Genomic DNA, 21,770 nt, shown 5'->3' with positions numbered 1-21,770 from the left:
TCATTCAGTAACTTGCACTGCTCTGTGTCCAATTTCATCCCTCTTCTATTACCTCCTTCAAAATCCTACCTATTTTCAAGTAATCTAAATAATTGTGTCTTGTTCACTGAAGTTGCCATCTCAGCACTCCCCCTCTTTCAAAACGAGCACACTTTCCAGGAATAAATCCCTCTTGCCCTTACATACTGCTGACCTATTTTCCATAATTTGTTTTTCCCTCTGCCAGCTTCTAATCTACAGCTGAACTTCATTTGTGACAATATAAAGTTACTTAAACAACTTAATACGAATTACTCAAATTCCAACATCTTCCTTAGATGAGACCAAATTAAGACTGAGGCACAACAGTGATTTTAAGTGCTATTTCCCGCATCCATTAAAAACTAATATGCATAAACAGAAGGAAAAAAACCCACGCATTTTGTGGTTGAATTCCTCTCGATCCACCCCACTCAAAACAAAAGGTTAAAGGCATGGAAATGATACGCATGTCAAAGAGGCACATGCCCAAGTGCCTCTCTTCATCAAGAACTCATAGCACTTTATACATAAAGTATATTTTGTGTCTATTTTTATGTCTATCTTATGTTTATGTCTACATAAACACTCTTTTAAGGTTAACAATAGCATTTTGGGAAACAAAATTTGATAAGGAACCAGAACAACCTATGTCAATAAGGATTAAAAGGAGGTAGACGCTGTTAAACCAGATATTTAAACATTCCAATTTTGACATAAGGTTTTCTTAGTTGCCACTTAATCAGTTACAACTTAAGCTGAGTTGAAGGTTTCCAAATATCTGGGAGCTTGTTATCAATTTTCCATAAACCACATGGAGCCAGTCAATGAAGCTAGTCCGGTCTAAGGCCTCCTAAAAAAGTGTTTATTTTGCTTTTACACTTCATACCTATTTTCTGAAACTGGAAAAAAACTACTTTTAGGAAATCAGTGAAAAGCATGCACAATTATCCTACCGTTCTGAAGCTTTTTGCTTCAAACTATGAAAGGAAAGCTTGCAAAAACCTGAAGAACAAGAAAATGCTGGGGTTTTGGAAAGAAGCACCTTTAGAAATCAAACTGCACTGAGCGCTTCTTCCGCTGCCTCCCTGGGCGGGATCTTTGGGTACTTCCACTCTCCAGATTCACAGAATACATCACGTTTCAGACTGACTGCCTGGGCTATTCCAGCATCTTGTGATGGTCAACTCTGGCTATCTCAGGAGACACCACAAGATTCGCTATAACAGATAACTCAGGTAATTCACCAAGCAGCTCTTCTCTCATCCTGGGAAGCCAGGTTTGATGCCATTAGGACTGGAGAGTATTTTGTACTTCCTCAAATGCCAGCCAATTTGAGAAAGGACAATAATGGCCTACCAGTATCCCTGACCAGAATCACAGAATCATTTCAGTTGGAAAAGACCCTCAGGATCACTGAGACCAACCATAACTAAACCTAATTCTTGAACTAAACCATGTCCCTAAGAACCTCATCTAAACACCTTTTAAACACCTCCAGGGACGGTGACTCCACCACTTCCCTGGGCAGCCTGTTCCAATGCCTGACAACCCTTTCCGTGAAGAATTTTTTCCTAATATCCAATCTCAACCTGCCCTGGCACAGCTTGAGGCCATTTCCTCTTGTCCTATCTCTTGCTTCTTGGGAGCAGAGACCAACCCTCTCCATGCTACACCCTCCTTTCAGGTAGTTGTAGACAGTGATAAGGTCTCCCCTCAGCCTCCTTTTCTCCAGGCTGAAGAGCCCCAGTTCCTTCAGCTGCTCCTCATCACACTCCTGCTCCAGACCCCTCACCAGCTTCATCACCTCCTCTGTACTTTCTCCAGCACCTCAATGTCCTTCTTATGATGAGGGGCCCAAAACTGAACACAGGATTTGAGATGCAGCTTCACCAGTGCCGAGTACAGCGGCACAATTACTTCCCTAGTCCTGCTGGCCACACTAGATGGGGAGGAGAAAGTCATTTGCTTTACCAGCCCAGAAATCCAATCTTGAAGAGACTAGAGAATGAACCTTTGCAATAAGATATAAAAAATAAAAAAATCTGTGATAAAGAATGTGGTTGCTTACTAAAACTAATAAAGCTCATAGTGTTCACACAGAATTGCATGATTTGAAGAAAATATGGGGAGAAACAAACAGATGAGTTGAAAACCTGTTGAGTTTTATTTAATAAAATCAGAAGTTCTGCACTTTTTCTTTGTGGCCTAACCTCAGCTACTTAGAGGCTCAGAACAGTGTAGGCAAGAGGAATCCTTAAATTTAATGGAATGCACTTGTCTTTCTCTCCTTACATATAACCACGTTGAAGGCAATAATGAACAGAGAAAAAGAGAGTGTATATACACACAGAAACAAAAGAACATTAAAATAATCTTTAAAATTGAAAAGCTAACACTTTCCTAAGGGACTGACAGCAAGATAATGTTACCTAAAGAATTAATAATCTGGAAGAGCAAGTTAAAAATAAAGTGATGAAATTTGCCAGTGAAATAGAACTTCAGTTTAAAACAATCTTTTAAAACATGATCAATGAGCTTTGTGAGACTTTCCAGATATATATATCACACTGGTGGACTGAGAAGCCTGGCGACTGAGGAAATTGAAACTTGAATAAACGTAAGATAATGCATTCTGAGAAATGCAATCTAGTGTAAGCCTCAAAGGGAAGAATGTTGGAAAAAGTAGCACTACCTCTCAAAAAGAAAACTAGGAAAAACCACCAGAAATTAAAGAAACAGTCCATGATAATACGGAGGTAGATTTAATATAACTGTTTTTTAGTGCAGCATCAAATATTTTTGCAGCAAATTTAGCTCTAAAAGTAATTTCAAATGGCAATTCCCAGTTTTCTGCCCTCTTGAGGTAGTATGGATGAATATTAATGTAGTATGTACGTATTTATACTGTAGATGAATAAAAGCTAAAGAAATGGGCAACTGCATGACACCAAATATTGATGAAGAAAATTAGTTGAAAAGCATAAGTAGCAGTGAGAACAACAGAGAGAACATGGAACAACTGGAAAGATGTCAATACTCTTCAGCCTTATTTGCCAAACCCACACCACCACAGAGTATGACAATGATGTAACATATCTGCAGGTGACCCATGACCTCACTATATAGAAAAGTATTTCATTTTAGCTGTTTTAAACAAATTCCTGGTCTAGCCAACCTACACATAGCACAGACTGTGACAAGCCTGAAGGAGAGCTGGACAACTGCATTTCCACTTGTATGTCTCTTTGGACATGACTGGCAATTATTTCTCTTCAGGGTGGAAAAGCAATGGAGGTAGAAAGGATTTAGAACCAACACAGTAAATGACAAGAGAAAATGGAGTGTGCAACCTGTGTATGCGGATGGCAGCAGAGAGACCTATGCCCACCACGCCTAGGCTGGTCATACAAGAGGGCAGACTGAGAGGTCACTTCTGCTGATGGGCAGCAAGGGTTCTGGAGCATCTCTTGTGCTTTATGAGATCACACACGACCACAGATATCACATGGAGCAGAGCACACGGGCACGCACAAGAATCAGTATTCTAGTGGTGCATATGCTGAAGCAAACGCATCTAAGCACCGGCGAGTTGGAAGTTCTCTGTCTACGCAGCTCAGGTAGTCTGAATAGTATTTGAGAACAGGGCGCTTTCCTGTCAAAGTGAGGCAGTCAAGAAGAAGAGCTGATGGGTTTAGGAGCCTGCTTTTCCCCATAAAAAAAATCCTGAAATGCCCAAATTGTGAGATTTTATGTTCTGATGCAGGTTTAAGAAGGAGGATTAATTGCAAATGCTTGCTAGGGAAGAAGATCGGAACAGAACTTCCATGTGGTACAAATCCATAGAGCTGGGAGAAAGGAGGTGAAATGAGGCTAAATATCAGAAGAAAATCCTTAATAGGGTGATATATCAGATTGTGAAAGTCTCCCAAGGGAAGAAGCAGAATCCCCACTGCTCAACACATGTAAAAGCAGCATGGACAAAGAACTGCAAGCTAGGCTACAGGGAATAACTCAATACATAGTAAGAGGATGGTTCAGATGACCTAATAATATAACAGGATTTTAAATGACTAGATAATTCTATTATCATTAACCACATTCACAGCAGTACAAGCTAAAACACTGTTGCTATGGTAATCAATCCTTACGCATCGTTGCAGAAAATGACTGTGATACAAGGGATAGAAAGGAATTGAACCAGCCGTTCCTCTTCTCAATGAATTCAATGTACCAGTCAGCTGGGAAACTATCTAACATGGGAGTTTACATCTAGCTTCCCAAAAGGTTTTGAAAATATAAAGCACAACAGAGTGCTTGCCATTCAAATATGGGTTAACCTTAGACTCACACAGTCCGTTCAGGTTCAAGGTAGGACCAAGGCTCCAGATGGGAGGGGATGCTGCTGGAAACTGGTGGACCACTCTCATCATCCCACTTCAAATCCTCTTTTCCTAACACTGCTTGAATTCTCTCAGCCCACACTACACGGATACTACAGAAAGACCAACGCACACACAGTTCTGCTCACGCGTTACTACAGCTCCATCTCGTGAGAATGAGACCAACACGTTTTCCATGTGGAAGGCAAGAGAAAAAGACAACAGAGGTGATCATTTTTGCTGGCCCTGTGGACAACAAACTGTAGTAGTGAAAGCATCCTACTTTTTATTCTCCCAAGATGAAAACCTTATTGTCAACTGAAAACATACAACTTCTCAAGAGTCAAGCCACAGGAAAACAAATGTTCAGCAACCTCTTCATCACATATTAGCAACTCTAAATGAATTCCATTCTTGCATGGATGTCATTAGTGTTGTAATGAAGGGCATATGTCGCAGCACACTGGAAAACGTGTACTGGGTTCCTCGCTCAGCTTTCGCCTTTACTTACGGTAACAGAATATTTGGCAGGAAATCTGAAAGTTAAAACTGGCAGTAATGAAATCCTTAGAGACAGGGAAAATTTTGGAACTCAGATTTTGAAAAAAGGAGTTTAAATCATTCCTGGTACAACTCAAACAGGGCCTGATCGTATCTCTAATAGCAAAACTAGAAAACCTCACTAAGTTTTTTTAAAGACAACTGAGAAATTAAAGTAAGGCACTAACACTCCTCTTCCTCCAGAACAAAACATTTTCAGCAAACACAACAGGAATTGAGTGGGAATAAAAGTGAAAATCACTCAGTGAAAAACCACCACGGTCTCCCAGTTTCATAACATATTAAAAAATGGTTACAGGGTGTATTTAGGAAAATCTATATGTAGATAAAAGATGACTAATTCCTCTCCTTGGAACTTCACAGCAATACTTTCAAAAAATGCTTTCTCAAGTGAACAAAGCTAATCTTTTGGTCTTTCGATAGTCTACAGCATTGTTGAGAAAAATAATTCAAAGCAGCCCAAACAAGCAGAAAGGGTATTACAGATTATAGGAGCCACATATTCCAAAAGGAACATGTATTTTACCTGCTAATTCTGGTATTTTACTGTAACTCTGACTTATTCTTTTGTGCAGCACTATTAAAAAAATACTCATTAGAAACCAGGAAAAAAAAAATAAAGAAAAAGGAAACAGTTCCATATTTTGGAAAGGGTAAGCAAGGAAGTACACCAGCAGGTAAAAATAAACTTTAAAATGGTCAGTTACAAAATAATTGAAAGAGGCTAAAAATAAAACGGCCTGTTTTCTAAAAGCCATTAAATTTGACCCTAAGAACGTATTATATTTTAAGTGAGAAGCAAAATACATATGTTAGGGAAAAGATCAGAGCAGCAGTGAGGTTTTCAATATTCACAAACATATACAGAAGCAAAATATTTGATAGATGTGCTATACAGTTACTCTTGTATATTAAAAATTTATTTACGTAATATATTTTTTTGTTAAAAAAGTTCTTGGGGATAAGCAGAGAAAACGACTCAGGTACTATCAGAACATTCTTGAAATGCTGGAACATGCCTGAATTCATGAGACATTTATTCAATTGATGAAGATACATCCTTTTTATTGAAAACAGTCTGTAACACACTGTATGTATATTTTGTTTCTATTTTAATATATTTCCTTAGTATTTTTCTTGGAATTTAAACAAAAATGTTCCTGCTTGTGTGATTTCAAGTCATTAGTGCCAAAACTTCAGCCAATGTTTCATGAGAAAATTACTGAATTATGTCTGTTTATGATTATAACACAGATTTCTCAAGAAAATTATTCCCTCTTGGGCATTAAAAACTAAATGAGTATGAAAGACTAGAATGTGTTTCATGTGACCGAGCTAGCTTTTCCCGCCAAAATGCTCCAATTTAATCCAAACTAATTTTTTAAAATTTAAACCAAGTCTAATAAAACTTATTTCACTTCCAGAAATGACGTGCATTTACTAGAAGAGACTTGGTAAAAAGATATTGTTAAAAAATACAAATTGTAAAGGCCAAGAATTTTACTATGTAACTGCCGTAAATCATTTTCCTTTAATATAAGTCCATGGATGAGTCAAAAAGAGCATGTGTGAGAAAGAGAAAGAAATCCCAGTGCAACTGAGAAATTAAACTGAAAAATTAAATCAAGAAGCCGAAAAACAGACACACAGATGGTGAAAACTGGCGAAAATAAAAAGTAAAAATCATGCTCTTAAGTACCAACAGATGCAGTGACTTTAAAATATTACTCCTTGAGGATCCACAAAGACAATAATCCCAGATTGTGATTTCTGGGCCAGTCTACTGCTGCACTAGAGCCACAAAATACACTGTATTGTACAGAGAGAAAATGACGAGTCAGAGATGGTGATATCTGCACTGCCTGTCTGCTAAAACAGAAGGGAAGAAAATGAAACTATCTAGCATTGTGAAATAAATGCCTTCAGAAAGAAAAGAAAAAAACCTGTGTAAATGAGATAAGAGAGGTGGCTTACAGAATCCATTTACACAGTTATAATACTACAGGACTGAGCATGAACTGGTTATTTGAGCATTTCTGAAACATTCCTTCTTGAAACAATATTCAAGCCTCTTGGTCCAGATGGAAGCGAGAATGTGCTTCCCAGATTCCTCAATCTTAGATTTGGCTATGCTATTAGTTTTGCTGACCTCCAGTCTTATTTAGGGTCTCATTGATTTCTATCACCACAATTACCTAAAAGCTATCCCAGTTCAGACGACTGGTATTAAAACAGGGAAAGAAAAATAATCCAAGATTTGAAAAATCAATAAACTGATGTGTAACTCGTATATGCTTGAAGCTTCACCTTTCCTGAAAGATCTTCTTAAAATCCAAAGTTGAAATGAATAATTATTAGTAGTACTTTTAAAATTCATTACTTAAGACTAACTTTCCGGATTTTTAAATTAATTAAATGGACACTGCTACACATGACTGGACAAACCCAGCATCCTATGCCATCACCATAGTATCAGGCTAGCTGTATATAACCATAAAGACTACTGCTTTTGGGGGCTAAAAAACAAAGTCAAGTTCCAAGAAAACAAAATTATATTTCTTTACTACCACTTTTAGCAAGCAGAAGTTTACACTGGGCACCTTCTCCTCTAAAACAGTTGCTGAAGTTATCAGGATAATCATAGAATCAGGAAGGTGACTGAGATCTCCACAATATGAATGTATTTAAAACACAGCTACAGGAAAACCCTTTTTCATAAAGTAAGTTTTACAAATTATATAGATAGACACATAGATAGACACGGATATATGTGTGTCAACAATGACAGCACTTTCAAATACTGCTCCTAAAGTGGGCAGTTAAGGAAGTGTTCTGTATTTCTAATATATAAGCATGGACATGTACGTAATTTAACTCTCATGTATATACGGATAAGTAGTAAGAGCGCTGAACTGTAAAAATGAACAGGAAAGTTTGCTATATGTTAACTGGTAAACAGAATGAATGTCATGAATCAAAAACAACGTTGTCATGGATTGGATCAACACTGTCTTCTGTGGAGGCTCCGAACCGGGATGACCCAGCGAGGCATCTCTTCTCACCAGGCCACCCCTCAGCTCCCATGAGCACACACAGAGCTCCAGCAGCCACTGTCTGTCCTGTGCAAACAGCCCGGGATGCGGTTTGGGAACAACTCCCACCCTCCCGAATCCCAGCCCCAGCTGCGGGCTGCTCAGAATTCACCCTGGGGTTCGGAGCTTCGTCTCTGAAGTCAGACAAGTCCACAGGTGCCAGACGCCAGCGCTCAGAGCCAGGGGCCAGCGTGGGAGGGCACAGCTTCCCTGCCCCTCTGCCTCTCCGCACATTTACATGCACATGTAGCTGTACACCGAAATAAGGTCATCAGGGAACTGCACTGCAGTGAGGCAGGAATTACACATAGATTCAGAGATCATTTATCTTTTTTCCCCTACATATTTCTCAGCACACATCCCAGTACGTTGTGCTGTCCCCTGACACCCCAGTATGGAGCTGAAGCGCCTCCTGCTCCATGTTCGGTGTTTCAGTAAGAATGACGCTTGTTAATTTAGGAAGAAAACGGCAGAGTCCTTGAGCCCCATTAATTTCACCTACCCAGAATGCTGCGATAGACACTATCCTACCGAAGTATAATAGTATAAGATGCTTTTTTCACAGAGAGACCAGTTTTACTGACCTTCAAATCACCAGCAAAATCCATCAGTTCTGATGAGAGGGCGAGTTAAAAGAGTCGTCATGAAGAGAAAGCTATTTATAGTGACAAAGTGTAACTACAAAGAAGAAACACTGATGGGTTTGCTTTATGAAATCTGTCCTTTGTTGTAACAATTAATGCCTAGAAAAATCAAGATAAATAAAAATGGTATGATGGAATACTCAAACTAACTTTCAATAATTTTAAATAGAGACATTCACAGATATGACCACGTTCTTTCGGGACATTTAATTTAGCTTGTGCTTTGGATAAATGAGTTGAAATTATAAGCAATCGTGAATTCCTACACATTAGGAAAGTAAAGATTTTTGAAGACAAATAAGGGGATCCAAAAGGAAGAGGAAATTAAGTTTTGATGCAAAGTGATTGAACACCAGCTTCCAGCCTAGTATTCTGAAGAAATAGTAAGAGGACCAGAGGTTTTGTTCATAGTGGATATCTCACTCCTCAGGTGTTTATTCCACAGTCTGTAAAAATGTTTGCAATATACAGCCTTAAGGTTGTTTTTTCTGGATTTTTTCATAGCTGTGTGTGTTTGGTGCCCTTAACAATTTTTAAACTGTGAAAACAAATGATATTTTAAATGGCAAATATGCTAACATAATAATAGCCAATTTATTTTGCTCAAATTCATAAACAGTCATCTCTGGGCTGGAAAAAAGCAGCATAAAAATGTACAGTCCAAATGAATTTAATCACATGCAGCTGGCATGAACGTGAGTGATACCTTAATATGGAATCTGGGCAACAATCTTTATTCTTAAAATATCACATACAAGAGATAAAAACTTAAAAGGAACATTTATTTCAAAAGTAAAATCTTTACAGCAATACATTACAGGAAGTTCATTAATATTTTTAGTACTTCACATGTTTTCAATCAATTGCTTCCTCATGGAAACACTAGCTGTGCTGTATTTGTTTTAATTCTATGTATCCCAAGTATGGAAACACTAGTTGCGCTGTATTTGTTTTAATTCTATGTATCCCAAGTATGGAAACACTAGTTGTACTGTATTTGTTTTAATTCTGTGTATCCCAAGTATGGAACCCACCTCAACCAGAGTAACTGCATCAGTTACAATTCAGTTTCCCTTCTTTGGCACATGGATTCAGCAAAAGCCTTTATCAGTGCCACAAGGCAGCTGGCAGTTAGTTGCTGGGTCTTACGAAAACAATTACTTATTAAATCAGATCAAATGAAATACATTTTAAAAGAAGAGAGGGATTGTGTCTTCTGTTTTGCATGTGACACACACAGGAGTAAATAACTTTTTCACACATCCTGATTTCCTAAGCAACTGAATTCCTTTTCTCCCTGCCCACTCCCTCTGTCCTGGTTTTGTTAAAAACAAGTTTCTCTTTCAGTGAATTTGCCTGTCAGCTAAAGCCTTCATATTAACTGCATTTTCCTGGAGAACCAGACACATGTTTTGGTAAACCTAGCAACGGAATGCAAACTTATTGATAAGCACAGATGGACATCTCGCGAGAGGGGCAACGAGAAACAAGTGAGCAAGAAACTGACCAACTGTGTATAACATTCCATTCACGTGAATACTTCATATAAAAGTGGGAGATCACGAGGATCTCGTTGGTTTTTCCCTTTTCCCTTCTCCTTATGGCCGACATTAGGAGAGGACCTTGCTAGTCATCCCTGCGAACTGAGGCCTAGTGAGAGACTGAATCCAGCTCCGGTTGGCTGCAGAGTCTAATCCAGGACTTTGGTTGCCGGCTCTGCAGTTGCTGAGACTTTCAAGATTGGTTTTGTATATTTTGTATTATTTTCTCTATTCTTATTAGTAGCATTAGTAAAACATCTTTAATTTTTTCTAACTCTCTTCACTCTGTGCTTCTTTTCCTCCCAATCGCCTCTCCTTAGTAAAAAAGGGGGAGAGGGAGGGGGAAGTGTGGGGCGGGGAGAGGGGGTTAACAATACATCTGCCAGGGTTTTATTGTCACCCCGCAATCTTAACCCTCGACACCCTCCCAATCCTGGAAGCCATGGAGGTTGACTATTTCACGTGCATTTCCAAGTAGTTTCAAGATAAATTCAGAATGGACTTTTCAAACGAGTCAGCGAATGATTTGGCAAGGCTGGTCTATTATGTTCTTTTCCAGTTATATTGGTGAAATAAATTAAAATCTTACGGTATATCGCATCAACCAGGTCATATTACGTAATTCCATTCACTCAGTTGCTGCACTCACTAAATCTTGCTGTGTCACTTTGTGAGGAATCATGACATTTCTCAAAGTATCCTATAAATTACAGCAACCACTTAATACAGCCAAAGAGTACTACATTCAATAATGAAATGCTTGTACTTAAGCAATAAAATCGAGATTAAATTTAAAACCCAAAATAAAACAAAAACCCAGACAAATTACTTCCACATAACTCAATTATTAACTCCAAGTTACACAGTACTATTCCCCCCTTTATAGCAAAGTGCAACCATGTCATTAAAGTGACCTGTCCACAAAGGATTTTAAAGAAGAAGAGCCTTTCCTTATTTCTATCAATGGAAGATAAATTAACCATCACTTCCACGAGAGATAGGACAAACTTGGCCCTTTTCTGAAAGCATCTTTCTCATCATTAATAATTCATAGAAATAAATAAAAGTATTAAAATCATCCTGCTGTTATTCAATAAGTGAGGTTTCTCATTCAGATAAAATCTGTCATTTTCCCTTGCCTAAAATAACAACTCTGACTTTATTTCTGTTCTGTTTGGAATTAAATGACTTGCACGACTCAACAGGGATTTACCTGGATCTTGCCTAAAAACTACAGTGAAAAGCGAATAACCCTCATATCCATGTTCCTGTCTGGATAAGTTGTTCTGTTTTATTGTAGGAAGGACTGCAACTTCCACTACTAATTAGTAATATAAATATTTCTTTTAAATAAGTAACATTAGCCATTTAGAATAAAAATTGTACCAGGAAGAAAAATGGACTATTAGGAGAAAGGAAAAAAAAGGCACTTATTTTACCATTTAAAGTCAAGCAAATTCTAAAACACAAATTAAGTTAAACTGAAAATTAAGTTAATATGAAGCTTAAGCTAATGCCAGACTGACTTCTAATGCAGAATTATAGGAAGAATTAAAGAAGTTTGGCTTGGCAACAAAACCAAGCAAACTCTCAATCTTGGGTTTTCTTATAGTTTGAAAGGAACAGGAAAAAAAAAACAGTATTTGGGATAACCTGCTTTTGAATGGTATCTTTCTGATAGAATATAAAAAAGGACATCCTCAAGACTCTGGAAAATAAAACAGAGTAGGGATTTGAGGAGCTGGGATTTAGAGATGTTGTCTCTTTCCAAGGAATTGCCCGCTGTCCTGTAGAAATCTGTATTGTAAAACACAAAGCAGGTATGCAGGAGGAAAAGTAGAGCGAAGAAAATGAGAACAACGCAAATTGGAAGGGAAAAAGGATAAAGTATCAATACATGTACTGCCAGTACCACCTTCTGAAACAAAACTGCAGAATTTCTTTTTAAGCCTCAAAGATACAAGTAATCACTTACATATTTACACTTTGGTTAAAAGGCTAGAATGCAGAATGAATATAATGTGAATTTTAAATTAAGGATACTTTACCAAGGGCGAGGGAGAATCCTCTATAGACACAATTAACAGAATTGCTTTAATACACTTAAAACTTTTAACCTTTGTGGTCTTTGAAGTGAAGAGTGGAACTGCATCTATGTCAGGTTTGTACAGAAGGGCCATATTGCCCTGAAAAGTTTGATAGTGCTGTAAACTAATGAAATAAATTATCTTAATTTGGTTAGATCTATTTTCATTAACTGTATTACCCACTGAGGGAATGAGGACAAATTTTAATTTTACTAATGTATTTCACTTCTGCATTACTGTGACACGCTGTAATTGCAGCTCCCGCTCGGTATCGCTGGCTCTGCTGTCACGGGGCCCGTCCCCCAGCTCGCCCCCGCAGACAGGGCTGCACGAGCCCCCGGGACCCCACGGGCCTCACCGCCTCGAGCTGGGCGGCACCGCACCAGCCCACACCGCCTTCCCACCGGGGCTTCTGAGGACACGGCATGGGAGCAGCAACAAGCACATTATGAAAATAGTGAGAGCATTTCTATTATAAACAACTCGTTCGGATATATTATGTACGCCTGGACTAGAAAGTAAACACATGAGAAGATAAACCTCTTTCACAGCATGAAGAAAGAAAACAAGTTCATAAAAAAAGAAAAGGAAGACGTGTGACATCCTTTAGAAGAAATGCTCTTCCAGGCCCAGCGGCAGATTTTCAGATGTCCTTATCTGACCTGCTACCATGGACAGACAGCAGTCAAAAGAGCCAGAGATAATAATATTCTGAAAAAGTCTGATGAGGAGCGGCTGAGGAACTGGGGCTGTTCAGCCTGGGGAAAAGGAGGCTGAGGGGAGACCTTATCGCTGTCTACAGCTACCTGAAAGGAGGGTGTAGCATGGAGGGGGTTGGTCTCTGCTCCCAAGTAACAAGTGATAGGACAAGAGGAAATGGCCTCAGGTTGCACCGGGGGAGGTTTAGATTGGATATTAGGGAAAAATTCTTCACGGGAAGGGTTGTCAGGCACTGGAACAGGCTGCCCAGGGAAGTGGTGGAGTCACCATCCCTGGAGGCATTTACAGAATCACAGAATGGTTCAGGTTGGAAGGGACCTCTGGAGATCATCTAAGTCCAACCCACCAGCAGGTTCACCTAGAACAGATTAGATGAGGTTCTTAGGGACATTGTTTAGTGCTAGAGTTAGGACTCGATGATCCTGAGGGTCTCTTCCAACCGAAATTATTCTATGATTCTATGAAAATATTTAGAAAATAGTCAGAAAACTAACAGCAATAAATTATTTAAAGTTTCTCACAGCATCTCCATGTAATCTCAAATAATATTACTGACAACCCTGGTATCATAGATTTATTACCATTAGCTACCATAAAAACAGGATTATTTAAATAGTTTGGTCCAGAAAGGCAGAAAACAGCAGTGCATGGTTACTATCAAGTCTGAAAATGCCCTTCATGTGTGCCACCTCTCTTCAGAAAGGTTCTGTAGAACACAGAAGGTCTCCTAGCAAATGGTAGCAGAGAGAGCTGTGAACATCCCACTCTGCTGGGTGCTTGTCAAGCTGCACCTGGAATGCCACATCTAGTTCAGCTCCCCACAGCTCATGAAAGGCACAGCCTGGACAGGGTCCAAAGGAGGGCCCCAAAGATGATCAGAGGGCTGGAGAACCTGCCCTATGAGGAAAGACTGAAGGAGCTACATCTTCTCTTGCTCATTCAGTGCCAGGCTCAGGGTGCACCTCATCACAGTATTCCAGTATTTAAAGGGCAGCTACCAAGAGGATGGAGGCCCTCTCTTCACAAGAGGCCACCTGGAGAAGACACGGGGTTACAAGTTGCACCAGGAGAGGTTACATCTTGACATAAGAAATACTTTTATTTTTTTCAGTAGGAACAATCATTCACTGAAACAACTTCCCCAGGGGCATGGTAGAGTCCCCATCACTGGAAGTTTTCAAGATGACATTGGACAGAGTGCTGGATAATCTCATCTAGGCTCCTTTTCCCACAAAAGGTTACACCAGAGGATCCTTGAGGTCCCTTCCAACCTGGGCTGTTCTACGATTCTTTAAATTTCAGCCCAGTCTATATGCATATTTATGTGCATGTGTACATATATCTAAGAGAGAGGGAGTGTGAGTATATACATCTGAATGCAATGCATGTCTTTTTGTATTACACTTAAAATCTGTGAGGTTTTTAGGAAAATTGCCTTTTCTATTATTTTTACATCACATCTCCGACATGTAGAGCTACATTCTGCCACTGAATTCATATCTACACAGCAGCACATAACTGAAAGTCGACTGTAGCCCCCAAACTGTCACACCTATTTAATACACAGTATGAAATGACAGATTATTTTTCAAAGGAGAACAAGATAGATGCCAGCATGAAACACTGTTTATAAAAGCACCACCACTACAGCTGTCCCCAAGCAATAAAGCTGTTTGTTCCAACCTCCTACTTCATGTAAACTGAAACCCGCAGCACTGAAAAACAACTTCAAATTCATTCATGACTCCAAGACAAATAATATGAAGAATTTCTTTTCAAAATATACAATTAAGGTCATGTCCACGAGTGTCCATTTTGCATAAAAGTGCAGAGACTTCTAAATTCCATGTTAATATTTTCTTTAAACTAAAACATACGGTAGTTTGAAATTTGATTCTGTCTCTGCACACAGCGATGCACTCAGCATAAATATAAGCCTTTCTCTTTCAAGCTGTTTTTTGCTGTTTCTGTGGTTGTACACACACACACTTAGATAATATTTAATAAATGTGTATTAGTGTATACAAATCTAAGCTTTATACAGAAGAATACAGAGATTCTTCTGAATTCAGGACACATGACAACCCTCTTGAGGGGTAGGAATTAAGAATCTACATAAAAATCAGAAATTGATCAAGTTAGAACCTAAAAGTCAAATGGCATTTCAATATGGAAATAAAGTTTAGGTTTAGAAACCTTGGTCTGAAGCCGGTCAGGTTCGAAGACAGATTTAAACCTAGAAGAGACCTGTGATTCTGATTCTCTCTACAGATAAATATAAAAAATGTTAACCTTAAAGAGCAGAAATTATAAATACAGAAGTAGAGAACTTATATCTCCATCATAAGAGCTTGTTTGACCACTTTCTAAGCATTCTGGCAAGTAATACAGAACCAGTTCCAGAAAGTTTCCCAGACCAAGATGTGTCTGCGAGAACTGGGCACCTCAGCACTCTATGCAGACCTACACTCCATATTTTTATGTAGATACTTATATTATAAGAACTTAAGTACAGGTTTATAATTTTCGAGCTCACTACACACAGTATTTTTTCTAAGGTAGTAAATATCACACAGGGAGAACACTGAAACAATGAACACAGAGCTGAAGGAGTTAACATCTTGCCAACACACAGAATTAAAGGGAGCAGTAGCATCAGCAGCCAAGATAAAATATTCTTGGGCCAAATCAAGCTTTTCATCTTCTTCATACTACAAAAGCAAGATGAAACAGTTGCTGTAGCACTCAGGGTGTTGACAACCACATCAGGTGGAAGCCAGTGTGATCACATGGCGAAGAACCCATCTCAAGTAGTAAAAAAAGCTGAATTTGCAAGCAGATATGGGACTGGGAAGTCTTTGAATTCTTGCAGGGGCACCATGAGGTCTTCTGATCAGCTCTGACAGAAACATTTAACGAATCCTCTACCAATGCACCGCTCGCTGTGCTACCAGCCCACACTTATAGCTATGGCCTATTAGTTAACATAAGTCAGGTGCCAAGCTGTCACAGAATGGTTGGGGTTGGAAGGGACCTCTGGAGATCATCCAATCCAACCCACCTGCTAAACCAGGTTCACCAGAGCAGATCACACAGGAATGTGTCTAGGAGGGTCTTAAATGTCCCCAGAGAAGGAGACTCCCCAGCCTCTCTTTGCAGCCTGTTCTAGTGCTCTGGCATTCTCAGAGTAAAAAAGCTTCTCCCCATGTTTAGATGGAATCTTTGATGCTTCAGTCTGTGCCCATTGCTCCTCATCCTGTCATTGGGCACCACTGATAAGAGTCTGTTTCCAGCCTCTTGACACCAGCCATGTCCTATAGCTCTGCCTGCAGAAACAAGCAAACGGTGCAAGCCATGGCCTTGTTCGCTACCTGATAACACTTTTTTCAACCTCAGAGTAGTCCTGTCTGGTTCACAAACCCTGGATAGCTTCCTGGCTACACCCACACACCTCCAGCCTTTCAGTCCACTGAAGACCCCCAAAAAAGACAGAGGCCTCTGCAACAGGCCTACAGCTTTGAACTCATGCATACCTGTCTTTGTGATAGAAATTCTTTCTAAGGAATATGACAAGCTTTAAAACCGTCTGTGTATTTTATAATGTATATGTGGTTCTATGTTCATTAAGGTTCCTATCAGAAGAGGCAAATTATAATGTGTGTGTACACAGAAAGAGAGCAAAGCAATGACTCTGTCTTAGCATTATAGAGAGTAACAGACAAGCGGTTCAAAATTATTCCTCCAGCTGAAGCCTAGCTAATCCTTTTTCCATACCTTAAGGCACAACTCCTTACTAATGACAATTATTACTGCAGTTTCAGCCTCTACATGTGAGGAGTTTGAGATAACAAGAGCTCCCACTCCCCAAGTCTCTCCATCTCCAGTCCATGAAACACAGAAGTTGTAGACCTTCCCCTTGTAGCTACAGCCATAATAAAACCTAGAAATAAAAGCCAAACTACCTGTCAGACAAGGAGAAACACAAAAGAGGTACACTAGTGAAAATAAAAATATTTAGATACATCAGCCATACCACTATGAAACATTCACAACTAAACAAAATAAATGAGCTGCATTTCTGTCTTACATTCTTACGCTGAGACATAAAATAAAAGCAGAATTTTTGTTGTTAATGAAAAATTTGACAACACAGGTAAACTGGAGTAGGAGAATCCACAGGAAATTAGTGTTTTAAATTCACCAGCCTACCTCTGGGGCTTCAATTATTTTTTTTTCAACTGGCAGCACTGAAACACACTGATTTATAGCATCCAAATGTTTTAAGAGAGTATATTCAGTCATATTCAAAGCAGGCCTTATTCTGCCGAAAATACAAGCTGAAGGCAGGTATTCTATAGCTGGAGATATAACACACATCTGATCTCATTGAAAAAGGAACCACAGAAACTCTACCAGATTATTTCGGACAGATGTCATGAACAAGAATAACTTATGGGAAGAGTTCCGTACACCACATTTCTGCTCAAGAAGGCAGCAGTAATAACCGACATCTTTTCCCGTTTCAGAATACATTTGAGTTGCTTTAATCACGGGCTCTTGCTAGATACTGAGAAGCTACTGGGATTATAGGAATCAGACCTGTTCTTCAGTAATAACCATGCAATTTTACTCCATCTCCTACCTCACTGCCACGCACTGACAAAAATACATGTACACAGATATATATCAAATACAAATATATATGTATATAGATTTACATATAGTTTTAATTGATCCAACCTCGTTGTATTTGCAAAGCTGATCAAACGCTACATAATTAAGCAGGGCTGCTGTAGGATTTCCGTCTCCTGCTGCTCTCGTGTCCCTTCCCGGCGCACAGCACAGCCGGGCACCCTTGATCCTTCTGCAAAACTGGCCTCGCCAGCAGAGCAAGGAATATACTATTTCAGTTCAAGGTGCCTTGATTGCTTCTGTGATTCCAGTTCCAATGTTTGACTAATAAAACTAAAATGACCACCCAAGAGAAGCTTCCTGTGTACTTAAATCTAAGGAATTGGGGAAAAGTTTAACTCCTTCGCACGTCTCCTTTTCATGTTTCCCTGGTATGAAACAAACAGCATGAGTCCTGATTTGATGAGGGCCTGAGCAAGTCTTGAGGTGGACTGAGGAAAAAAAGATTTCTCAAGTGAAAGTGACATTACCATATATACAAATAAATTTCACAGCATATAAGATTTTTCAACTATTCCTCAAAGTTCAGTTGCTGTGGGGGAAAAGAGAGTGCTGTGGAGGGCAAAGTGAAGAACTAAACCCCAACGTTTTCTTTTTTTACAGTATTTCAGAACTAAATTAAAGACTGCCATTTTTTTTTCCTAATACTTGACAATCTGTAGGAGATAATTAATGAAAAAAATTATCATAAAAGTAAAAAATACCATCTTTAACTTTCTAACTGTATTCTAAAACTCTATTCAAGTGTTTTTTGCTTTATTATGATGAAATGGTTCTTTGGTATGAACAGTTTCCCATAACTTACTTTGTGGGCTTGAGAAATACCAAAACTTTCTGAGAAATACACGGATCATTTTCCCTGTGGACGCCCAGAGGGCTGTGGCACTACCTGGGAACAATCCTTAGGTAGATATAGCTAACCAGCATATACAACTAGAACACGTTAAAGGAACTCAGAAAGCAGAATTAATCTTTTCCATTTCTTTGATGTATCACTCTAATTTAGCAGAGCCCTAGTAAAGCACAAGAGATAGGAGCAAAAGCAATTACTTCCAGGAATTTTAACAGGCTCCATGCATCCCTCTATTTTTAACTGCTAAAACCTAGACAAGTTTACAGAACCATTTCTTTAACAAGTACTCGAACACATCTAATTCTCTGTCTTTATTAGTCCCTGCTACAGTAGCTTATAATGACTTCCTAGAAACAAGGTCTCTTGCAGTTTCACCTGCAGAACTGGCTGTGATACTGCAGAACTACATTCAGTCTGCTCCGCAGTTCTGCTTATAGGAAAGGTGTTGTCCACACAAAAACAATTGCCCTTCCTTGGCACATCACACCTTCGCTCCTCAACGTGCAGTTCCAGTGAATGTTCATGTATGTCAGAAGCTGACAAAGATCATCCTGGAAAGTTTTTTCACCTCATATTCAAAAGGAAGAGATCAGACAAGCTTTGAGAGAAATAACTCAACCCAAGCCAGAGAAGCCTCCATCCAACAACAAGCCTCTGGACTCTACAAGATGAATCTGGCTCCTCTAAAGAGCTATAAAGGCAGGTTGCACCAGGACTATCATTACCGCTGGTATCTGTGATGGGTTCTGCCCTAGAGGTTTCCTGGCCCTGGCATTGTGTGGGTGCCAGAGCTGTGTCTGCTTTTCTGGCCACAGGTCCAGGCAGGGTGCGCCCACCATCCCAACCCTCCACACCTCCACCCAGCACACACCAACAGGGCTGGAAGCTGCTAAATTAATTGATTATGCCAGACATCAACCTCATTGCTTGAGTCTCTTCTTCACAGAAGTGAAAGGCTTGGTACCAGTAGGAAACAAAAAGCCCACAGGGGATAACGAAAGAGATATTAGAGTTTAAAACCCAAAAAGAGTGTTAGAATCTCTGTCTGCAGCTGCTCCGTCCCCTGCCAGGCCCTTCACCGCCTCTCCCTGCAGAGCTGTACTGCATCCCACCCTCACTACAGGTTTTCTTCTCCTGTCCGTAGCCTGTTAAACAGGTTTCAGTCTAATTAATTATCCTGCTGATATGAAATCACAAAAGGATCCTGGTCTTCGAGGTACCTGCAGATTCATTAACACATTTAAAGAACAAACCCTCTCTCAAAGAACACCACTGCAAACAAAACCAAAAAGAAGAAAACTTGCTCAGAAGAAACATGATATTTGCAATTTCAGTCTTCAACCAGTTATTAATAACTCAGATAAGAAATACACTTCCAGACTACCACTAGTGCCCAATTATTTACCTAATTGGTGAATAAATTGAACTAGTTAAGCTTTTCAGAGACCTAAATCAGCAAAAAACTTAATATAAACATCATATATTAAAATATTAATGTATCCAACATTTTGTAAGATGATCACTATTAAGATTCCTAATCCAACTTCTGCTGAGACAACAGTTTCATTAACTGCCACGGTGAAAATCTAACGACGCATGCAAATGTGCCTCGAAAACATCAAACAAGCAGAACAGTCACAGGAGATGCCTTCGAATCTGGGCACCAGCTTCCCATTTCAACACAGGCAGATACAGAGACAGCAGCTCAACTCATCTGCACTAACTCTGCATCTTATGAGAGGAAAATAGTAATGGAACTATCACTATCATTAAAGGTGCAGAGGAAAATATCTGAGGACTAAAGATAGAAGCTTTTTGTAAAACATAGATTTAAAACAAATCTGTAGCTAATTACAAGATAAAAAATTAGTTAATAGCTTACATTTGGGTTTTTTAGTTTTTTCTACTTTGTGATATTACTTAAGCTCCTTTTTAACTAAGAATGTGTTAAATAAATAATGTTTGGAATATCCTAAGATGTGGGAATGTTGGACTTCAAATGTCAGTATAGGATTTGTAGGTGAAGGAGACCAGTCCCAGGATGCCAGTCCAGTGCTGGACCCTAAACCTTCCCCTTCGTCACAAGGCACAGCGTAAGCAGCTTGGGCTGTGTCAAACGACAAATTTCCTTTTGAAGCGCCTCTGTATAAAGCAAATTCTGGCTTAATCCCTTATTGCTGTTAAATACAAAATTTATACATTCATATTCAATGCAAAACCTTGAAGTTTTCATGTCACGTTGTATAATAAGCAGACTAATAATCCCATATACACACTGCCCTATATATGGGCTTCCTGTTATATTTCCACAGTCTCCACAGTAAGGACACATTTTCATTGTACACTTGGAGACACCTCTTGAAAAATTTCAGACACACACAAACACATAAAGTGACTGCTAGGTACTTTTAATTTCAGAACTTTAAACCTCTATGACTACCAGCTTATTAATAAAAAACCCAAGTTGGAATTACTTAGTGTCTCAAAAAAGCCCAAGATCAAAAGCAGAATATATATTTACACAAAATAAATATAACACTGCCTTAAAATTTATAAATAATGTATTTTGCAATGTTAAGAATAACAAGCATTTAAAAGTGCAATGCCAAAACGGACACACATTCAGCTATTCTGTAGTAATATTATTAGCTTTCAATGGCATAATCTTTATTAAAATAATACTCTCTAATTATAATAACCCTGTTGTTATCAGTTGTGAAGAAGATCAGTACTCCATATACTTTATAAATCTGCTTATGACTCAAGAATGAAATAACTTGCAGCTGTCCATTTCAGTCTTAATGCAGGGGTTTTGTCTGAAGCAGAAGGAATCCCATACAAATTTAGTCGGCATACTCTTGGTGCTCTTATCATGCTTAGAGAGTCAATATCACATAAGAATACACTTCTTCATAATAGTTTGGAGCATCATAAAGATTAGATTGATAAAGTAATATATATATACACATATATATTACCTGGTCTTGCCTCTCCAGCCACTTGTCCACCATTGGATGACTGGCACTTAACGATGAACGAGCATTGTCTCTCTGAAACTGGTTAGACCAGCTACTAGTATCTCGTGGTAGGCTTCTGTAGTTTTCATCTTTCTAGTTTAAAAGAAACAAAAAAGTGTCTTATAAAAAACAACCAGTCCTTGCACATTAACAATGCAGCTGG

General features: G+C 39.0%; 1 protein-coding gene across 26 annotated transcripts in view; it reads right to left on the bottom strand.

The window, feature by feature from the left end:
- PARD3 (par-3 family cell polarity regulator) overlaps nt 1–21,770 on the bottom strand; it is a 454,313-nt gene that overhangs the window by 236,411 nt on the left and 196,132 nt on the right. For 17 of the 26 annotated variants that reach the window (XM_065055093.1, XM_005504176.4, XM_065055083.1 and 14 more), the window contains one exon: nt 21,569–21,700. The exons of the other annotated variants lie outside the window; for them this stretch is intronic. In XM_065055093.1, the coding sequence (XP_064911165.1) occupies nt 21,569–21,700 (132 nt within the window). The remainder of the gene's footprint in view (nt 1–21,568; nt 21,701–21,770) is intronic. 26 annotated transcript variants of the gene reach the window in all.

Source organism: Columba livia, chromosome 2 (genome assembly GCF_036013475.1).
Source record: "Columba livia isolate bColLiv1 breed racing homer chromosome 2, bColLiv1.pat.W.v2, whole genome shotgun sequence".
Classification (NCBI taxonomy): domain Eukaryota; kingdom Metazoa; phylum Chordata; class Aves; order Columbiformes; family Columbidae; genus Columba; species Columba livia.
This window is presented reverse-complemented; position numbering and strand designations above follow the sequence as displayed.